The sequence below is a fragment of the Acanthopagrus latus genome, chromosome 8 (genome assembly GCF_904848185.1).
Source record: "Acanthopagrus latus isolate v.2019 chromosome 8, fAcaLat1.1, whole genome shotgun sequence".
Taxonomy (NCBI): domain Eukaryota; kingdom Metazoa; phylum Chordata; class Actinopteri; order Spariformes; family Sparidae; genus Acanthopagrus; species Acanthopagrus latus.
Window position 1 is genome coordinate 21214598 of NC_051046.1, and position 22327 is coordinate 21236924.

General features: G+C 42.0%; 1 protein-coding gene across 1 annotated transcript; it reads right to left on the minus strand.

Moving 5' to 3' along the window:
- Nucleotides 1-108: 108 nt before the first annotated feature.
- Nucleotides 109-7262, minus strand: tbxas1 (thromboxane A synthase 1 (platelet)). Its single transcript, XM_037105959.1, has 14 exons — nucleotides 7109-7262; nucleotides 6251-6400; nucleotides 5786-5879; nucleotides 5319-5371; nucleotides 5097-5193; nucleotides 4872-4988; nucleotides 4392-4480; nucleotides 4152-4300; nucleotides 3932-4062; nucleotides 3486-3845; nucleotides 3253-3341; nucleotides 2942-3079; nucleotides 1861-2023; nucleotides 109-1183 (listed from the first exon to the last, which is right to left on the minus strand). Exons 2-14 carry the CDS (start codon nucleotides 6349-6351, stop codon nucleotides 1070-1072), a joined length of 1695 nt encoding a protein of 564 aa, XP_036961854.1. The 5' UTR covers nucleotides 6352-6400; nucleotides 7109-7262; the 3' UTR covers nucleotides 109-1069.
- Between the last annotated feature and the right edge of the window lie 15065 nt (nucleotides 7263-22327).

Sequence of the window (22327 nt, forward strand, 5' to 3'; positions counted from 1 at the left end):
AAGTTGGAGCTAAAAAGCATTGAGAAACTTGGACAAGACAGGGGGTTCCTCTCCCTGCTCTCTCTGATATAGCATTCAGTTAGAGAAATAAAAAGATGTGCAAACATGACAGGACAGTATCAGTCATTTATATATTTAAATGTATTCAGTAACGCTGATCACAAGCGACAAACCATCCTCCTGCCAAAACACGTTCAGTTCCCTGTCCTGCTTATTTTGGACATCTGTGACTGCTGGTTAATTATTACATACTGTAGTTAACAATCATTCCTGGGTAGAAGCAGCAAAGAGAGCAGCTCAGCTCAACAACAGACGGCTCATTTGGTGAAGGAATGTGCAAACTTTCAGAATCAGCTGCCAGTTTACTATTTTATATCATTATTACATTTAACCACAGCATCCAGGATCAATCTCTGCATTTTCAGCTGTTCATTGAATTAACTGCAGTAACTTGGGAAGACAATAACATAAATTAAAATATTAAATGCACTTAAAAAGTAATAAAAGAATCAAAGTTACACAGTGCAAAGAAGAAAAATGGTAACCTGATTGAAGTCAAAACAAATTCGTAGTTCAGGTGTATGGTTAATGAAAAGATGTAACCTGTTAAAAAATCATAATCATTGCTAAATACTGAGGTAGGAGGCTGAGAGGTCCTCTCTCTTAAGTCAAGCATGTCTCATTTCTTTCTTTTTTCACTCCCTCCTGATTATTCACTTGTCCTCCACCTCCCCCTTTCTCCCTTATTATATAATAGCAAAGCAACATATGGAGCCAACAGTGGGGAGTTCAGAGGGACCTAAACCACTCACGCTTTTTGTGCAAATTATCATCGTAAAGCAATGCTGTTTATCATCTTCCATCCTGTTTCCAGTTCACTCTCAAGAAGAAAGGCACTAAACAAGCACTATGATGGACAAGTAAGTTGATCAGGGTTAGGTTACCTATGGAAATATGTTCATGTATGGAAAAGGTCCAAAGTGCTAACAGACCCAGCACCTGGACTTGTAATAATGCTTTGTAACTCTTTAAGATTGTTGCCACCATTCAATAAGATGAACGCGAGTGTCTAATCCTCAGCTGGAGTAGTCGCCTGACATTCTCCCAGGTCTCTGCGTTGAATTTTCACAAAGATGCCATTCTTCGGTCCTAGAGTGCTCGAAGACTTCAACTCAAGAGGAACCTGCACAAAGAAAAGAATACAACAACATGTAAAGAAACATTTCCCATACTTGGCTGTGTTTGTTATTATGGGATTATGTTCATAATTGATACATTATGTTACACATATTTTATTGACAATGATTTTGTTTACAGTATTAAAATGGAAAGTCCAAGTGGTATGCTTTTGGTCTACCACAGCAATGAGAAGAGAACGGCTACACACTCGCTACACACACACACTGTAAAGACTACTTTATCTGTTTTATTGTTATGTTAGCAAAATCCCAAAGCTCATACAATAAGTGAACATCATACTATTTACACTGTGACTGATGATTGGATCTCCACTCTCTGATCTCTTATGCTGATTGATACAGTTTTCAAACCAATTCTTATTTTTGTTGGATTATTTATAAAGTCAAATGCTTTAACATGTTATCATAATTTAATAACCCATGGGTGTATGATTATGGGATGTTACCAAACATAAATGCAGACATATTTTTCCATTTTCACCTGAGCTGTTACTAGTGTGACCGTCTGTTAGTGCTGAAAAATACAGGGTTTTTTTTTTTTTTTTACCTTTTTTTCTTCCACATGTGTAGTGGGTAAATGTGTCGTCTGTGTATATGAATCAGTTCTTAGACCGGATTGAGAACAGATTGTTGTTTTAAGTGTTTAAACCGTCCAACCCACCTTGGTCTCAGAGCAGGCCACAACGCTGAACCTGCGGAACACACGCACCAGAGCCATCTTGATTTCCAGCTGGGCGAGCCTCATCCCCACGCAGTTACGGGGACCAGCCCCGAACGGCAGGTACACAAATGGATGTCGTCTGGCTTTGGCCTCTGGTGTAAATCTGGAGGTTAACAACACGTCATTTTTTTTTTGCAAATTAAAAGCAGAAGAGAATAAGAGTCATTCAGTATAAAATTAATGTATTATATTGAGCTTCAGTTAAGTTCAATGCAAGTATTGTTACTATTTTAATTATGGTCGCGATTTGAAGCTTTAATAATGCTGATTAGCGTTCTTTGATCATTTTATTAGTGGGCACTTTATTTCACATCTGGCCCTTCTAAAAAAGTCATTGAATAGGCCTGCTCTACATATTAATGATAAAGGGGTTTATGCAACTTCACTGTTAACAGAAAACATTTTAAAGACAACATGCAGCATCACTTTTCTCATAGGTAGATGACAGTAACATTTCTGGCCACCATATCAGTACCAGGTAAAGATACCAGCAGGTATTGTATTAACGTTGTGTTGTTGCAATGTCAAGGCAGTTCACTGCCATGACAGCATGCATGGTGTCCACAAATGCAGGGACTTTTTTTATAGCAGACATGTCACAACAGGAATTTCACACTGACAACAAGAGTTCCATTCCCTGTAAGTCATTATAAAGTGACAATGAGCCAGCAGGCACAATACAATGACCCTTGAACTCAAGCAGCTATTTGGAATTCAGCCAGCATTCATTATTATTTAAACAAGTGTATTTCCTACGGTGACAACAAAAAATGCCTTCTGCAAAGTGTTTTTACCTTTGAGACGTTTGAGTAGTTTCAAACTGATACATCATATTTTTTTTGGGTGTTGTGCACCACTTTTCAGTTAGCTGCAGGTGCATTTCTTCAAGATAATTCATAATGCCCCATTCACAAACTGTGAGCAAGCACAGCCAAGTCATTTCCTAGATTTGGATGATGTCGGCACACAAGGTGCAGGTACTATATGTTTTTTCTTATCGACTGTAACAACAGGCTCCTACCGCTCAGGGATGAACTTCTCAGGCTCTGGCCAGTGCTCGGGGTCGTAGTGGAGAAAGCCTGCTGGGATCTCAAGCGTTGCTCCTTTAGGGAGGAGCTGGCCATTCACCACACAGTCCTGGTCGATGTCTCTTGCAAACCTTTGTTGGGTAAAAAATGTCATGTTTGATACACTTTCACTACATTTTCCGTCTTTATTGTCTTTGTGATTCCTCTACGATTTTGTTGAGTATAAACATGATGGTGTTCACTGTGAAGCTACAAAATCTAATGAAAAATGATCTTTTACCCCCATTTAATGTTCTAGATTTACCTGAATCCAGGCGGATAGAGGCGCAAAGCTTCACTTATGACCATGTCTATGTACTTCAGCTCTTGGACATTTGCATAATCTGGTGACTCCTACAATAATAAGAAAAACAAAGTAAATTCAGCATAATTCAGTAGAAGTTTAAACATAACAATGAAATAAAAAGTCTGCAGGCACTGAATTTGTCTGGTTATGAGATAAATCCACAACTGTTCACAACTAAAAGCAACACTCACATGTCTGGTGAAGAAATCGTCCACCTCTTCCTGTACTTTTCTCTGACACTCAGGGTTGATGGCTAGCAGGTAGCAGGTGAAGGCCAGCGTGTTGCTGCTGGTCTCGTAGCCTGCCAGCAGAAAGACAAAAGCCTGACCCACGATCTCATCCTCCGTCATCATCTTCTTCTGTGCACGCCTGGTGGGGGGCTCCTGTGGGTGAGGACGGTCGTCCTGATTGGAGGTGGACGGTTGTGTCTGCTGGTTCCTGTGATCGAGGTCACTGGCAGATTTTGCTGTCAAAGTGTCAAAGTGTTCCAAAGACATGGCCTCCTTGCTGGTTCTCGCATCCAACATCAGCTGAAGGAAGTCTCGGCGCCGCTGCACGCAAAAAATCATCAACAATTTAATTAAAAAAAAATAAAAATTCTAAAGGAGATTCTAAGTTGTACATCCATAAAATCCACCTGTTCAGGAGGCTGCTCCTCTCTCTGTTTGATGATCTTCTGGATGCTGTTGATGAAGAACTGATTCATCTCGTCGCGTCTTTTGTTGGGGATGAGTCCCACCAGAGGAGCCGCCAAAAAAGGAAAAGCAACTGGACACACAAACCAAATACGTTGGTGTGACAAATGCCAGCTAAAAACGATAAATATACAAACACCAGCATAAATCGATTGGACTGACTGAAAAACAGCATGATGGGCCTGAAGAAAGAGAAGGAGAAGAACATCTGTGCGTGGCGGACGAACGGGTCGTCAGGGTTGTTCTGCGAGTCCACCTGTGTTGCGAATGCCACACTGGCGATGACATCCATGGTGAAGCAGCCAAAACACCTGCAGGAACAAGTACACAAAAGAAATATAACAGAGGACAGAAAAGGACACCGTAATTCTAATAACATATGTTCATTGTGCGTGTGATTACTTGTGGATGTCAAAGGCCTCTCCCGACTCAGCATAAACATTCAAGTTGTTCATCAGGGCATCGGTGGCTGTGTTGATGAGCGGAACCATCTACAGGAAAACATAAGAGACAGTAACAGGGAAGACACACATCAATCTGCCACCACAACAATTAGGAAAAGGTCAAACAAACAAACAAATAAAGCATCCTAACACTTTACAGCTGGCAAAAAGCCTTTGTAGATCAAAATACCAGTAAATACAAACAGTGGATGGACACTAACTGCTCTAAGATGTAAATAAAAGATGAACGTGTGGTGCGCTTTTAAAGCAAACATGCAGTAAACACTGCAGGGATGAATATTTTAAGTTACTCCTGGCTGAGTGTGTGCGAAAGTGTTGACAGTAAGACAGGAAAGGGCCTATTCAAACAATCTTTGGTGCATGGTGCGTGTGGGCCGTGTCCAACTCCCTTTTGATAGCTAAATGGCGCTTAACTCACCTCCTTCATCTTGGCAGCACTGAATGACGGGGTCAGGATGCTCCGTACTCTCTTCCAGTGTTCGTTCCTCAACATGAGCAGACAGTCGCTCATGGGCTTGGTGGCAAAGCGTATAGTCTGCACAGAGAGCGAGAGAGGAGAGTACAGATCAGCTCATTGAAGTTTATTTCAGAATCACATGTGAATACATGGTGTACATGTGCCTGCACTGGCAAATGTGCTCACCATTCTGTTTGGAAAGCTGCTGAAGTCCCTGACCATAATTTGTCTCAGCATGTCAGGGTCTGCTACCACCACCACTGGTCTGCGGGCCAAATAATACCTGAAACACATCAGGGAGAGTCAGATCGAAGACCCTTGTGCTTCTAACAGCTTTTCTTACAAGCAAGAATTCACTGAATTTTCCAGTGTGCTGATACTGATGTAGAAGTTACTTTTTCTACTTACCCACAAACTCTGCCATGTGTCTTTATGAGTTCAGTCATAGGTTTGAAAAAACCCTGCAAAGAAAGGTGATGTCAGTTGTGAATGTTGATCAAAACCCTGCCAGGCCACTAGAGGTCACTGGTTAGGCAAGCCAATGCTGGTAGAAGAGGGAATAATACCCAGAATCTAGTCTGTGAGGGAATTATCAGGCCATCTCAAACAAACTGCAGAACTACAAGCCCAATCCTTACTGAGTGAGACATCAGCTAACACGCCCCAAAGGAAGGTGATGAATTCTGCTGGTTTTCTAGATGCTTCTTGAGACCTACAGGGGCAGGGCCACCGAGACTGATCGGCTGAGTATTAATTAAATCACATGCTATACAGAGACACATCCAAATACCATAAAACCTGCAAAATCATTATTTGATGTTATATGTGCATAAAAAATATATATTTGTCTTAACTAAAGAGTGTTTCTGTCTTACCTGGCGAAACATGAATATGTTTCCGTAGAAAGGTATTGGCTTTGGATGTTTGATGCCACATCGAGAAAGGACTGAAAAGGGGTAAACTGAATACCTAGAAAACAGAAAAAAAAAGCAAAGAGAATGAAAAATATTTTGTTTCCACCCTTTGTTTAATTAATACAGTCTTTTGCCCAATCACCCCATCAAATCTTGCATGTTGACTGGTGTTTGTTTGAGCAAACAAAGCAGCATGATCAACTTGTTAGTTTGTTATCTGTCTGGACTAGAATATTTTTAAGGTCCTCCTTCAAGAGCTTCCCAAAATAATGCAATCAGAAACGTCAGCGCTTCAAAGCCTTAAAACATCAGATAGTGTCGACTGATTGAGTGCACTGACTGTCTGTAAGGGCTTGCTGCATATGCTTTGTGTTTGGCACGAGCTGCAGCATCACAGACAGACTAGGATTCAAACCATTTACTCACCAGTAGAGAAGACCCAGAAAGATGAGGAAGAGGCTGAGCGTCACGGAGAACCCACTGGCGTTGACATGGAACATGTTGAGAAAGTCAACCACAGCCTCCATAATGTCAAACTTCTCTTTGCTCTCCACTGCTACAGCCAGATTAAAGTTCCTTAGGGCAAAGAGGGGAACAGAAAATAATTGGGACAGTGTAACAAAAAGGATTTTAACAAATCACGAGGTTACAAGAAAAAAAAACCATTTGCCTGTCTCCAAATATTGCGTGGTTAACATCTTACATATCATAACACAGTTGATAACACAAAGCTTACTTCTTCACAATGAGGAAAGCAGATGGAAGTGGGATAGTGATGGTATTTATTTGTGGGTTGTGCTCTCAGACTGGTTAGTCTACCACAGATAGGTGTGTCGGTTTTACGAAACTAAATTCTTTGTTGAAGATTTGTTTAAGCAGCTTTGTCAATCCGACCTTTCCTCTGCATTTTAAACAGTGTGCACAGGTCAATCCCTCCTACTGGCACACAAGTGATGCTTTGGGACCTGTTAACAGGGCTGTGTTGAAGGGAAAACAACTACGAGTATCATTGCTACGGCTGAAGCACACACCTTCAAACAGCTACCATACAGCTTGTCTTTATTTGAGCTGAAGAACAGCGTTTAAAACCCCGAGGTGATGCTGTAACGTAGGTCATGTGTGATGCTAGGCTACTAGCTACAACCAAATAAATGAGGTCGTCCCCTCGTGTATCACTCCGCTGCACGTCGGGTCACGTTTTCATGAACTGTGTCAGCGCCATTCTTAAATGTGGAGCACTTTAGTGTTTAATTAATGAGAAAAAACTGATGTGTGTTCACTCACCTTATTTCCCTTCACTTGTCATTATTGTTGTTATGATGCCCTTCTTCGTCCGCGTCCTCTCAACGTTACGCAAGCTAGTAGAAATCTGAGCCGCATACTGCCACCTACCGCACGGGAGCGCATTGCAGCCAACACCACTTTATGGACGCGTGTAGGCCGATATATTTGGGCTGCTGTTGGAGGTAACGGTGATATACTGCCCCCCCCAAAAAAGTAGAGAAGTTCTTGGTGCTGATGTTTGATGGCGAATGTGACAGCTTGAGTTGTTGAAGCCGTCTTACTTCCTCCACTTCTTTGGTTTCCTCAATCCCCAGACAGTGATGGACTCAAGTCTCTGAGGAAAATCACCCAGAGACTTGAGTCCTGCTCACACAGCTTCTCCTCAGAGTCCAGCGTCTGTTCAAGGCCTTAAGCTCTGTGGAGAGCTCAGGGTTGAGAGAGATCTGAACAACAAGCTAGGTTTTCAGCTCCTCCTGTTGTCTCTCTCAATGTTCCTCCTTCTCCAGGGTGTTTTGCTGGAGATTACTGAGGTCACCCTGCTCTGCCCTCAGGTTGGTAACCACCTGCAAGGCTTTGGACATTGTGTCCCTGTGAGTGTTGACTTCTGTCTATTGGTCCTGCTGCAGTTTCAGACTGCTGTCTCACAGTGATGATATCAGTTTCATACCTATGATGAGATAAGATAAGTATAAAGATGAGCATACTACACAGTAACTGTCATTGTATGTACATATTTTTTGCCATTTATAATAAATACCTGAGTCTGATCTCATTGCTGATCTGATCCAGTTGTTTTTGAAGAACATTGTTCTTGTCCTTCTCCACCTGGAGCTCAGCTTGATACTTCTCACTGATTAAATGGACAACTTGGAGCTCTTCATAGTCTTTATGAAGGTCCTTTTTCTTCCTCTGCCTGGTGTTATCTCTTACCTGAGTAAATATCTTTGTGTTGCTGAGAGTTTCATCATCGCTGTACTTTCTCAGTCGCTCCAGCTCTCTGGTGGCTTCTTTCCTCTTGTTGATGTACATTTTTTTCTGGGCTTTCTGCTTTTCAGCTGCTCTTTGGTTTCTTCGAGCTCTTGGAGAAGTCTCTGCCGAGACATGTCTGTGTGGTGCTCGCTAGAGTACTCCATTTCTTTTGGTTGGTATATTGTGTCTCAGAAAAATACTGTGGAAAGTACTGTCTCTGACGAGCTGATCGAGTCCAGTTGTTGTTAGTGCTTCTCTCTCATGTTTTCATGGCTGTGTCAGTGGAAGTTGAAGTGTGGGCCTGAAGAAATGTCCTGTAAACCCGCAGTTTATATAGACCTGCTACAATCGAATGCTGGCATGACGACTGGATGATTTCACACACATTTGTTGTGCTTTGATGTTTTCTCAGTTTCCTTGATTTCTCCCGAGCAGATGAGAAGGATGTCTGACCACAGGATGAGAGGAGAGAGACAGACAATAACCTGTGTTTCACTCAAATAAGGCAGTAAGTCCTGACTAAGACTTCAAAAGTAGCAAAGGTGATATGAAGATGTCATAAGCTGAAAGTAACATAACTACAAACTCTCTGACAATAGACATTAAAGTTGGTTTATTTAGAGATGATGGAGTCAGCAGGAGAAATGTGGTCAACATCCTGATGTCTGTCAATTTAAAGAGGGACTGAGATGTTCACTGAACCACTCTCAGCAGACCTCCTGCTGTCAGACCCCGAAGAGTATCTGAAGGGCCAGTGAGTAGGCCAGTATCAGAACATGAACATGACAACATGACATATATATGAATATATGGATATGAAGCCTGAAATTTGAGAGGGTGACATATCAAATGTGTCTCATATTTTTGACACACTAATCCATTATTAGAACTTGACAGTTTAAATCACTGAACAACTTCAATTTGTTTTAGATACACAAAACACACAAAACACCCCTCCGACACAACTCATGGGTCATTTTATCTATATCTATTAGCAGTTCTCATCATATTTAATTCACATGTGTGTACTTTGAGTAGTTTCAGTAGAAAAGATACAATAGTCAGATAACACTTTTTAAGAATTATTGTATTCATCCTGACTGATATAGGTAGGCTGTGATTGGGCCTGTTTATCTGTCACCCAACTGTGCAGCTCTGCACCATCACTGACACAGCATAGTGCAGGTGTGTCACCTTTAGGTTGAGTCCACTGACATTTTGACATTATGATTAAACAGAATAGACTTAGTAGCAAGTTTGAAGCGCAAAGAGCCGGGTGACAAGAAAAGCGTCTAGCTGAAAGTTTAAAACAAGATTGAAACGTAGTAGGTGTAACCCTTACATTTGCTCAGTCCAAACTTTGATCACTGGGTTTTGAAGCATGTTGGTAGGTTATGAGGAAGGATTCTGCATCTGATAGGATAAAATGTTTATGACAATCAAGAGAACCTGTGGCAGTGGCTAAATCCTCAAGCTATTTTCTTGCAATGCAAAAGACCTAAATGCAACCCCTAGAGAGCAAAATGGTTGTAGACATACAGTATAAAAAAAATAAAAAAAAATCTGCTAAAACCATTGGGTTGCAGTTCCTGAAATGTCCTGTAGAGCGCATTCACACACCATATTATCTTTATCTTGCAGACGATGGCCCTGATGATGGGTAACAACATCTGCTTCAGGATCAGCGGTAAACACAGAGACCTTTATCCCACTGAAGACCACAGCTAAATCAATAACTAATGCCTTAAACACGTCAATACATTTTGCACCAACAAGCAAATTCAGACATACATCTTTAGTTAAAAAACAACAGTTGACACCATTTATTTAATGACATGACAGCACAGTTGTTGTCAGATTTCAACATGTGACAGGGACCACAAGATGATCATATTCTCAGAACTAATAAAATGTCGTAATGTATTCTAATTATTAACTGCATAACACATTAAGAGCGTGCATTAAAACAAAACTGTCCATCTTCTCATTTAAGTTTGGATGAATGGCCATTTGGGTCAGTTTTATTTAGAAATTAAGAAAAAATGAATGTGCATGTCACTGTTGTTCACTGTGGCCTCTACGCCTCCCTGTTAAACTATGAGAAGTCACATACGCTGCACAGACACACTGAGAAAATTGCTCACTGCTCCGTAAGTGTCCACAGCATGAAATAACGCAAATGTCATTCATCTTGAGCTGAGTTCTTTTTTTCACATATTTAAAAAGAAGAAAAAGTGTTTTTAGGGCAAAACAAAGAGGGTGAGCAGTGCTTGCAGTGTTCATACTGCTGATGTTCACAGTGGCTATTTTGGTGAGCTCGACTCCGAGGAAAAATGAACCAGCGGGGCAACTGGGCTTTTTGAATTTAGATGACACGGCGTCCTAATTATGCAGACTCAATGATGGTTACTTATCCGAGTCCTTTGAAACAAAACTGACTCAGCAAGTTTTCTGTGTGTGTGTGTGTGTGAGTGTTTGTGAAACTGTGTGTGTGTGTGTGTGTGTGTGTGTGTGTGTGTGTGTGTGTGTGTGTGTGTGTGTACATAAAGAGGCATGGTGTCAAGATCTCATTCCTGACTTGAGTACCATGAGCGCTTTAACTCACAAATTGATTTGGCACTTTGTATAGTTTCCAAAGTCTTCAGCAGTGATAGACTCTTCACATATAACTGAATCAGGCATCCAGCTGTTTACCTTTGGCCTCAAGGGTCGAGCTTTTTAGGAACCGCCATCGAAGGTGGACAGAGAAAAGGTCTGAGATAACAACAAAGATAAAGACAGTTATGGACTTAAAAAAGGATTACATGGGGATTTAGAGGAGGCTCTCTCTCTCTCAAAGTTCACTCTCCCAAAGTAGAGATGCACAATATTTCTGGTCTGATAAACATCTGACATCCTTTGCACAGCAGGCAGCCATGCAGCAATAACAATGGGAGCTGGAGTGGCATTAAGCTATTAATAGTGAGACTTTCTGAGGAAGAAATGAGGAGTTGGGTATGGCCTGCTCCGAGGACCGCCAGAGGGCACTGGGAGCCTGAAATGAAACATTATGAAGACCCCTCTCCCCCCACCTCTGCTGGACTATTACCACTCAGACAGCCTGAAGCCACTGGGTGTCAATGTTTGACGTATGGCTGAATGCAGTCTAAAAGCAGTGTCGCTGAGATGCTGCACAGTTAGTGGCGCAAATAGGCACATGGTCAAGTATATGCAATGCTGTCATTTCTCTCCAAGCAAGTACTGGCTTGTGTCCCATTCTGATGCTTTTCACAGACTTTTAGACCCATTTAAACCATCTAAAGTTGTTGCAGGCTCCACCAGGCCAGATTCTGTCGGACAACCTTTAAAGGGGCAAAACACCTTCAGGAAGGCTTCCGTCACACAGAGTCGTAGCCTGCTGTTTCATCAATATGTACTTTTCCTACATAATAATCTAAACTTAAAGAGAAACGTAGTTTTCTGTACTTTATTTCCAGGCAGTGCTTGTTAGAGTTGCCTCTAAACACGTAATCTCCTAAGTCAAGATATCAGAGAAAATATTTGTGCACTTAGGACTTGTTGAAGTTTATTAAATCTGTATGTACAATCTTAAAGAAAAACATGAAGAGTGCCCAAATTTATAATTCATGAGAGGGAGATATTTGTGTGGTTTTGGCTAAGCTGCTCACTCGGCTGTTAGTGTTCATAAATACTAACTGATTTGGGACCACAAATAGTACATCTGAGTTCTATTTTAAGGTGGAATTTCCCAGCGGGCGGGCCAAAAAGGAAATACTTTAATAGGTTTGACTGTAAGCTCTTAAAAGATAAACACATTTTCACACGTTGACGTCGCTGCACAGTCCTGCACAGAGCAGGGGAAGACACTTTTCTTCTCGCCTGGGCCGACTAAATGCATCAATTTAAAGACAAATGTGCACCACTAAAAGGAGAGTAAATTTTTAGGGCACCGGAGAAAAGGCACTCTCGGCTTTGGCAGGTTATTCAGCGAGGGCAGACCTTGGCAGAGAAACAGGCTGAACGCTGGCAGAACAGTCTCTCTGATGTGTCATGTCTGATGCTTAATGAGTCCAGGTGAAATGTTTGCTGTGAGACAGGGGCAAGGGAACTAATGAAATCCCTACCACCCCGCCTTCAGAAGCAATTACCTCAAAATAAACACTAACCACCAGAGGACGCGTCAAATAATGTCGAACAGCTCGAACGTTGCGTTAAAATATTCACAGAAATTCCTTGAATAATTTCTGCATTCAAAGGACCCTCCCCAAAACTTCAAGGAACAGAGGAGCATCGCCCGGCCTGCCGCTGTGTGCTTATATTAGCCTCTCCTCTGTGAAATTAGGTTAAGTAATGGAGGCATTAAAAAAAAAAAAAAAGAAGAAAAAAAAAAGAACTTGGGACCCAATGGAATCTCTTATCAGTGGTCTGCCTCGTAAAAAGAGCCGCGGCGTCCTTATATCTTTTTTTATTTCCAATCCATTCATTACCGGGCCCCATTTGATGGAGACAAAAACAACCAATTACTGTGCAAATAATGTCAGCTGTGGTGGCCCTTCCTTTCATGCCTGATTTGTCTTTGTGTTCGGGGCCTCCATGTTCCTTTGTGCCGCCTTCCATTCCAGTCGGCGCCTGCCTGGCTTCCTGGCCCAGGCTGCTCCCGCTGTAGAATCATCCTGGCTTATTTACATTATATTACATCCCATTTGAATGAGACCTGCTGAGAGACGAGTAGAGACGTAGACAGACACGGGACGCACACTGTGCAGGGGAAAGCAGAAAGCAGCCTCTCGCAGGATCACTGATCCCTTTAGATTCCTCACCCTCGCATTCTTGTGTGGTCACCATAGAAACCATCACTTGTGGTTATTGATAAACATGCATATGTGTTGAAACAATGTAGTGCTTGGGAAATTGCTGAAATGCAAGCATATATGGATTGGCGGTTTGCATTATGTTGTTATGGTCACAAACTACAAACACCTGGATGGACAGAATGGAAAAAACAACCTGTTCATAGCAAACATGTGGTCAAATGTGGGATCCTACACAGTGGACTGTGAAAATAACTTGAATACTATAAAGCCAGTTATGGTGCTTGCCTAATATTTCTAAAATATCATTAAATCAAATGACTTGATGTAATGTGAAAGGTTTCACTCTGGGTCTCCTCAGCTACATACAATGAACAATGAGCTAAAACACCAAAATGCTTCAGTTCAAGGGTTTTCAGGCTATTGTCTGTTACCACAGTCCCTCATAGTTTCAACTGGGAGGTCTGTGCAAGTGAAGAGTTTCCTACATCGTACAAGCTCTCTGAGTTGTTTTTGGCTCCTGAATCAACACATAAATGCACAAAATGTAAAGAAGGGAAATATTCTTGCACCTTTTTTACTTATTAAACAGAACAATCCAACCGTATGCGTTATGAATTAAAGTTTCAGATCTATGTTTCATTTTGTTGAGTTTTTTGAGCCAGCCCACCTTTCAACAAAACAATGAGATAAAAACACTAAATACGTAAATCTTGCACGGCACATTGATCTCCTTTCCAGCTGCAGCAAAAAAGCTCAAGAAGTCCCATTTACACTTCCTGCCAAGCAGCAAATGGTGAGCAGACAGAGTTAAGTGACTTGCTGGTGAACACATTTAACAGCGTACAGGAGAAATGTCTAGAAATTGCCCTATTGGCTCCTTACCATCAGGGTAATTTTAGTCCAGGGAAACATGATCAATTCAAGATTTGATGAAAGTTTTAAACTTCTCACATATATACTGCATGTTGTACCTTTAAGATCACCATATTTCCCTTAGGAGTTGGTAGAGACCAAAAACAGAGCTAAAGGGAGAATAAATATTGGACCTGCATTCACCAGATTGCCAGAATCACAACTAGTAAATGAATTAGGATAACGATATGTCACTGATGTTTTCATGGCTTGTCTCCACCAGAAATCTGTTGTTTAATGAAGGGTAAGAGGCAGTGCAGTGTTGAGGCAGAGGATGAATCTAGATTTATCTGATGATCAAATAGTGAAGAAAAAAAGGTAGCCAGTCACAATTAAGGGAGCAAGAATGAGGAAAGAACTAAACACTCAAGTGTACCTCTCTGCTTTACTAGAGGTAATTATTCCAGTGGCCAAATTGTTAATTAGTTTGAGTAATTGCTAAAAGAGTGTGTTTGTGTGTGTGTGTGCGTGCGTGCATGCGTGTGTGCATGTGCGTTGGGAGCTGGGGGGGTTGATTGTATTATTGTCTGGCAAGAGACCAGAGAGAGACAGAGGCACTGAAAAAAGAGCCGGTCACTGTGAGTCGGTTGTTCAGGTTCACTGGCTAGCCACCCTTAAGCCATCAAAGCAATGCAAAGCAATTAAGATAATGATTTGAATGACAAAAACACAAAGCTACCTGCCTGGCATACAGTACAAATAACACCACATTTGCCTATCGGGCCATATGCCAAACAGAGGCAGAGAGGACACGAGGTTTCCTCTGGGAAAATAAATGAATTTAAAACATTAAAAAGGACAGACAAGGTTCCCCGGAGAAACTCATTTATACAAAGCACTTATTCACAGACAGTCACTGCTACACATGTACACCCACTCTTACCCACACATTGTCCTCATAAAGGCAAAATAGTGAAGAGCTGTTGAGGGCGAAACACACCGAATGTAAGGAGAGAATCTATTTGCATATCAGAGCCAAGTATTTAGCGAGGCAGAATGAAAAAAGAAGCGACACAGAGAAAAGAGGAGCGGAGGAAGATGCAGAGCTCCATTCACGCTGACCGAAGGATACACACCCTCACGTAGGCAGACTGAATTCTGAGAGATTCCTCCAATGAGTTTTGATGGGGCCATTTTCTCCCTGTTCATTATCCAATAAGGCCGGGGATTTCTGGCTGAACACAGGTCATCATCCTGTATCAGAAAATTACCATTTCAATTACCGCGTTAGCGGAGGCAGCTGATGGCTGTGGTATACATCCATCAGCCGCCTTTCTTCTCAGCCTCACATTCATATACAGTAAGCTCGGGATCATGGCAAGGGAGGGGGGCAGAAAAGACATGGATTATGAATAACTATTACCTGAAAGCAACAAAAGAAAGTCCTTTCTGTTCTGATTTGTTTAAGACGCAGACAAAAACTGTACTTCAAGGGGCATAAATCAGAAATATATTTTCTCAGTGTGTTTTGAATAAATGCTTTATGGTACTGATGGTATGGTCATTATACAAGCAGAAACATATGTGTCATAGTTGATGTTTTTTTGAAAAAGCCAAATCTATTTACAGCGATCAGAAAGTCCCCGCTGTGAGTGACATGAAAAGAGTGAAGGAGCCCTGAAGCCATGGGGTTTCCCTGCCAGGCCAGCGGGGGGCCGTGTAGTGAGCAGGTAGCTAGCCAGTCATTAAACACCTAAACAAGACTGTGGTTTATAACATACACAGACAGAAATGAACTATAGCCACAGGCCTTTTATACAGATGGAAATTGGAAATATAAACTGTACACAACCCGTCCAGCTCATAAATAGAGGACTGACAAAGTTAGAGACGATGTGGTGAACAAAGTGACGCGCTTTGTAACTGAAGGGCCATATATTTCCCTCAGGAGTTGGTCGAGAAAGAAAAGAGCTAAAAGTAGAGCAAATATAAGACTCGCATTCATTTCCATATGACTGCTAATGAATGTCGATGCTGCTCTCTTTCTGCTTGGCATGTAAATAAGCTACTGTTAGCTCACTTATAGGGTAATATTCCTATGTTTGTCGTACTTGCCAACCTTGAGGCCCCAAAATAGAGATTCAAAATTCAAAAGTTGCAAGGGCTGTTTCTTAATAATAAGTAAAATGCAACAGCACGTTTATGTCAAATTAAGTGTAAACTTGCATAAATCTGTGACATAATGTAACATTGACCACTTTTCATTCACTCATTCATTTGCTGCCCCTGGCCCTAGGAGAGTGTACGCAAGCCACTGCCTTATGTTTGTCAGCCTCTTGACGAGAGTTGAAACTGGAATTCTTGTCTTCAGGATGTCTGAGAAGTCTAGTGTTTGTCTTCTGCTCTACATTTTCATCTCTCACTTACAATAGAGCAGACTGCATACTGTGCTGTGCCAGAAGTGTTGTGATAACTAAAAGGGGGAAATGTGTAATAAATTGCCAAAATCAGGAGAATTTACCCCCCCCCCCCCAAAAAAAAAAAAAAACCAACATGATGACATTCCAACTCAAGCCTACTCAGTTGTCATCATTAAAATATTACTTAGTAGTCGATAATGATGATGATGACAAGGTGTAACCAAAAGTTGTCAACTCTTTAACGGCTGGTAACAATAAAAACCTTGTTTCCTTTGGCACTAAGACTTCAGGCTGTTGTTGATTTCCTGTTATCCAATCCTGTCCATCCTGTAGAGACAGTCTCCATGTTCACAAGATCCATCTAGCCTGCCATACTTTAGAAGAAGTGCGCAGACAACAGCCACAGGCAGTGGCTGCCAAGACACTGACTTTTGCCCCATACTACTTGGACTGTTGTCTGCAAACATGTTTTGAATGTCTGTCTTCCAACTGCTCGCCTCACAGGGAAAAATCTGTTGCTTGCCTTGATGCTTTTCTGTCTTAGGAGATTAATTGGATCCCCTAGGCACGAGATCAGTTGTCTGTATTAAATCCACCAAATGCGATACACTTCAGCGATGGAACCGGAGTAAAATGAGTTTATTTAGAGGTAACATAAGATTAACTGCATCTTCTCATCATGGCCTCACAATATGTCTGGGAACTTGGCCAGGTGGCAATCAAAATCTCAGACATAACGCAAATTATGTTAGCACTGTTTTGTTTTTGGAAATTTCTCTCTTCCATTAGCAGGGTTCTTCTTCTTTTTGTTGCAGTGCAGGTTCCCTACAGTTATTCCTGTGGTTCCACAGATACCTGGGGACAGTGAGTGGGTAAGACAATACCTCCTTCTTTTTTGGACGATGGCGCTTCCTTTGTGCCAGAATTCAACCTCTGTTTTGACGCGAAAACTGAGCGGCTGGCAGACCGAAAAAAGCACAGGAAAAGCAACATTATAGAGAACCAATCTATATGCGGATGCTGTCATATTTCTACAGCCATTACACTATGCAACTGATATTTACTTCAGAATGATAAGTTAAAGCAAAAAAAGTTGTCTGGCGCCAGTTTAACTTAGATCAAACTCACCCTCACCCTCTCTGAGAGGATCACAGAGGAACCGCTATGGATAATCTGTCTTGGAAGGAAGATCAACATTTACATCTAATAGCTGGATCTGACAGAGAGCGAGAGGAGAGAGGGTCTTCACTCTGCTTCTTTCTACATGTCAGGCTCCAGCCGGAATGCAAATTCAGCCGACATCAGACAGTATCAGTACAAATCAAAGCCATCTTTACATGACATGTCATGAATCCAAAAACAAAAATAAAGCCAAAAAAAACCTGCAAAATGTGACTGTATGTCAAAGATGACAGCACACACACTCACACACACACACTTTTATCATGGGCTCATTTTTATTCTATATATTCATGTACTTCATTTCTGAGTGCACTGATATGGCAGGTATCAGCAGCGTAACTGAATTATCCTTAAGGCTTTATGGGAGCAGTTCCTCTATACGAGCTGTTAGATGGCTGTGGCGAGGATAACAGATAGCCTCACAGTGGAGGACGGCGGCTGGATAGCACTGTCATCATGGAAAGGGAGAAGGGATAATACCTCTTCAGCACAATTAACCATGCATGAGGAAAAAACACCTATACAAAATGGGAGATGATGGATCTCTTTATTACTCTAACTGCATAACATATATGAAGACAGAGGGAGTGGTCATTACGTATTCAGTAAGTGTGTGTGGTTCCACTTCCCATGGGTCCACCGCAGAAAAGATGGCTTATCTAACAATGTGTGCCACATGACAGCTGTTGACATTCAAAACATCAGTCAGGAAGCCACCGCTGAATAGCTCGACATTATGTTTATGGCCATGCAAGACAGGCATATCAGAGAGCCCGTGTGTTTTGAGGAAGAGTGACTGTTGTCGTCATCTCTGTTGTGCAGAATCACACGTATGTGCATTGGGCCACAGAAGAAGTGAATTAAACACTCGATGTTGCCGCATAGAGATAATGAAACAAGAGATTCATGTAGGTAAATAATACATTGTCCGGATAAACAAGTCACCATACAGCACAAATCAGCAGCATTAGTCACAAAAGGATGAAGCTGCAGCTATTGTGTCCCTCTCCTGTTTATTCAGCCACTGAGCCAGGGGTGATAGTCGCTTCGCCCTGTCGAGATAAGACCTGTCTAGGTTGATGCTGCTTGCGTGAATAATGCATTAGAGATGATGACCCCTCCCTGACCAAGAGATGGACAGAAATAACACTGACGTCAGCCCGGAGTCTCATGGCACCAGACGGCGCGAAGAGGGGATATAGAGGGGATATTAAGCCTGCAGTGCTTCTCAGGGATCGGCTACACCTCTCAATCTGCCTGTCTCTCCGTTTGGGGTGAGGGTGAATCTGTGTCAGGCTCTCCCTCGCTTTTGTCTCTTCAGGGTGACGTGACAGGCATCTGTGAACGCCAGGGAGCAGAGAGGAGAGGCCACTCTGGGATGAGACGGGACTGTGGAAACATGGTTTTGGCACGTACACATGTGCGTGCATGCACACACGCAAGGCCATTTTCTGTCAGTGCCCCTGCATTCACAAACACGCCATCTTTCTCTTGTCATGTTGTAGGACTCAGTTCTTTATTATCAAACCATATATTTTTTTTTAGATTATTCATTGCATCTCAATCTTAAAAAAAAAAAAAAAAAAAATACAATGCTCACATGATATGTATCTACAAACCACAGACATGAGGACATTTTACATTTCGTTGTGTTCATCTTTTTTATTTATCTTGTGACAATGCTATGTTTATGCTCTGGTTAGGTTTAGGCATTAAAAACACTTGGTTAGGGTTAACAAAATAACGTGTTTTGGCCTAGCAAAACTTACTTACTTACTCTAAACAACTCCAAACATTGCTGCTAGCTGGCGTTAGCTAGTTGTATTAGTTGATTCTATCCAAACTACAAGGGAAGTGTCGGTGCTGTTGAGGTATAAAGTGGGTGGAGGCTAGCTGGTTAGCATGCTAACTTTAATAGACATCTCTGCAGCACAGTTCATAGACGACTTTGACATCACGTCAACTCTGTTATGTCCTCATATTCTGTCAAATTTTAGACATCTTAAGCAGAATCCTTAGACACTGCACCTTTTATACCTGTTTTCGTCACCACAAACACAGCAGGAGATGTCCTGAGGTCCCTTTATAAACACACAGTTTTGTCGGCACGAACATGGCTGGAGATGTTGTGAGTTCTTGGAAATTGTTAAGGTGTTGTTAAAAAATACCAAACAGGAACAACATAAAAAACAGTGATTTCACAAATACAAATGTTGAAACACAGTCTTGAACTTTAGTCACTGGCTTGGCAGACCTCTTGCCTGCAACCTCTCCACCCCTCCATTCTTTCTCCCCTTTCTTCTTCACCTTTGTTGGGGTAAGGTTATTGTGTGCTTGGGTCATGGTGTGTCAGTGCAAGAGGTCTATAAGAAGGGGCTCACCGCTCTGTTCTTATTCAGCCTTCTGTCCAAATTATCCCAAGAGCTCAGATTATCTGCAGGAAACCCCCCCAGGGAATCCTCTGCTCTTCTGCCCCTTATATATACTCTGCACTCCTTCGTATACGCCAGTGTAGACCTGCAGTCACACTTCCAAGTCACTCAGCTCAGCACATATCAACAGACAAAACAAGCATACTAACCAGCTGATCAGCCAACAAATTGGTCATCTTGTGAGCAGCCAGCCTCCCACCAGTGTAACCAGTCAGCCAGCCAGCTGGCTTTCATGTCACTCAAACATGGGGACAACAAATCTGATATTTATTCATGATTCATCCAGCAATGGAGGAAAATTCCCATTGTAGAGGGATTATGAGTAAATCTTTCCAAAGCCTGGCCCTGGTCATAGCGCTTTCCAAAAACACGTTGATTGTCAGATATTGTCCGATCTCATCCAAACGATAAGCTCGCTGAGGATGAATATGGACGCACAACAAAACATGGCGGCAACTTGTTTCCGGGAGACAATGAGAGAAATTAATTCTTAAAGAAGCATCTATTTAAACCCAGAGTGGATTTACAGGTCAGAGGTCGAGGGGTGCTTAACATCGGGTCAGATTCACCGGAGGCTGATTGAATTTCATTAAGGAAAAGAGTTGTGTCATATTTGTGTTTAAGAGATATCAGTGAGAGTCTGCTCTGTTGCTCCTCTGCTCTTGCCTGTCAAGACATGAATACATCATTTTAACGGCGCAGGTAAGATGTATGCAGTTGTCACATAATCAGATATATGCGCTCTCTCTCTGTCTCTCTGTCTCTCTCTCTCTCGCTCTACTATATCATTTATTCTTTCATTTCCCTCGCCAAGTTTCTTTTGCTGAAAGAGGCTTTTCCCATTTCTTTGTTAATGAGAATATTCAAATTTTACACATCTTCTTCTAGGCTGCTAATTCAGCATAATTAAATCCTGCATGTCTGCAGATCAGAAATAGTGGGCTCAGACTACATTTACTCAAGGCAATTTGATATCAAGGACTTCACTTGCCTCGTTAGTCTGATGTAAATCTATATGATGTAAATGAACGGTATACATCATCACACAGTGTGTATTATCACTCACCTGGGAGTTTAGACTTTCTTCTGAAACTAGTTCATTATCCAGTGGTCTATGTGCTCTGCTGATTGTAATCCCTTTTTCCTTTTGCTCTCTCTTCCCTAAACTCGCAGCGATAGCGAGCGGCTTTTCGACAAGACCAGCCAAACACACGAGATCAATCCATCCATCCATCCTCGATGTCAGCCGACATTCAGAACAAACAGGAGGTGAACCTTTTTTTTTTTCTTCTCATGCACAGTTCTGAAAGGCTGTGAAATGGAGAGCAGTGGGCGGCAAACACTACGGGAGCAGGTAAAGAAACCAGATCTCATTCAGTTGACCTTGGAAGTGGTGTTTATCCACAGACGTGTGTAGCCAATCAAACTCCTGTTCATTTCCGTTCTATAGCAACCTGTTTCAGTTGACATGAGGCTCTAACACAGTATGCTGCAGCTGAAGCCCAACGCTGTACGTATTACTTTGAACGAGATAAGGAAACGACTGCTAGCTTCACTTCTTCACATAGTCCTTTTAGAAAAATCTATTCGTTGCTCTGAATTCTCTTGAGAGGAAAAGGGAGAAATAAACACATATTTACTTTTCCCCACTCGAGGGAGAAGGGATGCATATAGAACTGAGATGCGCAACTAAGTCCATCGTGATCTGTATTTCTATCAGGGATGAATCAGTTAAAGCAGAATTGAAAAAGAGAGACAGACACTGAGAGTTCACTCAGAAAGCTCCCTTTGTGGAGACTCCCTCCCCTGCGCGGGGGGAAAATGAAGCATTAGAGTGTGTGCTGGCATGGCAGAGGAGAGATGAAAGAGCGTCTGACTCCAGTCACTGAGATCTCCTCCTCCTGTGTTTGATCCTGTCTTCCGGTCGGCTGGCTGCCTGAGAACAGCGCAGTGAGCCAAGGCCATGGTCAGGGCATTAGCATGGAGGAGAGGACAGAGTGGCTTTCATAAGATACAAACATGTCCCCGAAGGGCGCACACACATGCAGAAACACACAATCACTCGGACTGATGAGGGCAGTGGTGGTGCATGTGCTCGGCCTGGAGCAGTTGGTACAACACGTTCAGTTCAGGATATCCTATGAACCAAATAATTACAGGCCTTTGATATGATGTAGTCTAATTATTGTGAACAACTGGCACATGCAAAAAGAGCTTTTGAAGACCAAATGATCGTCTCTTAAAGTAAATGCCGTCTGCCATTTTGAGTGTGTGCGCACCAAAAATAACACGATAAAAGAACCGATCCATGTGTTGTAGGCTACTTTCTGCTGACTGTGCACCTGTCGGTGACACACAATCCCTCATTATCCAATTTATATGCATTACTGAGAAGACATAAACCATATATCTCTATAATTGTAGCCGTAGCGAGTGAACGAGTGAGGAGGAAGCCATTTCAGATGGTTGTCGCCCGTTCGCTAAACATTACTCGTCTTATGCAGCTAAGTCATCAAAAACCACAACTCAAGGAATGCCTTAGTTTGTAAG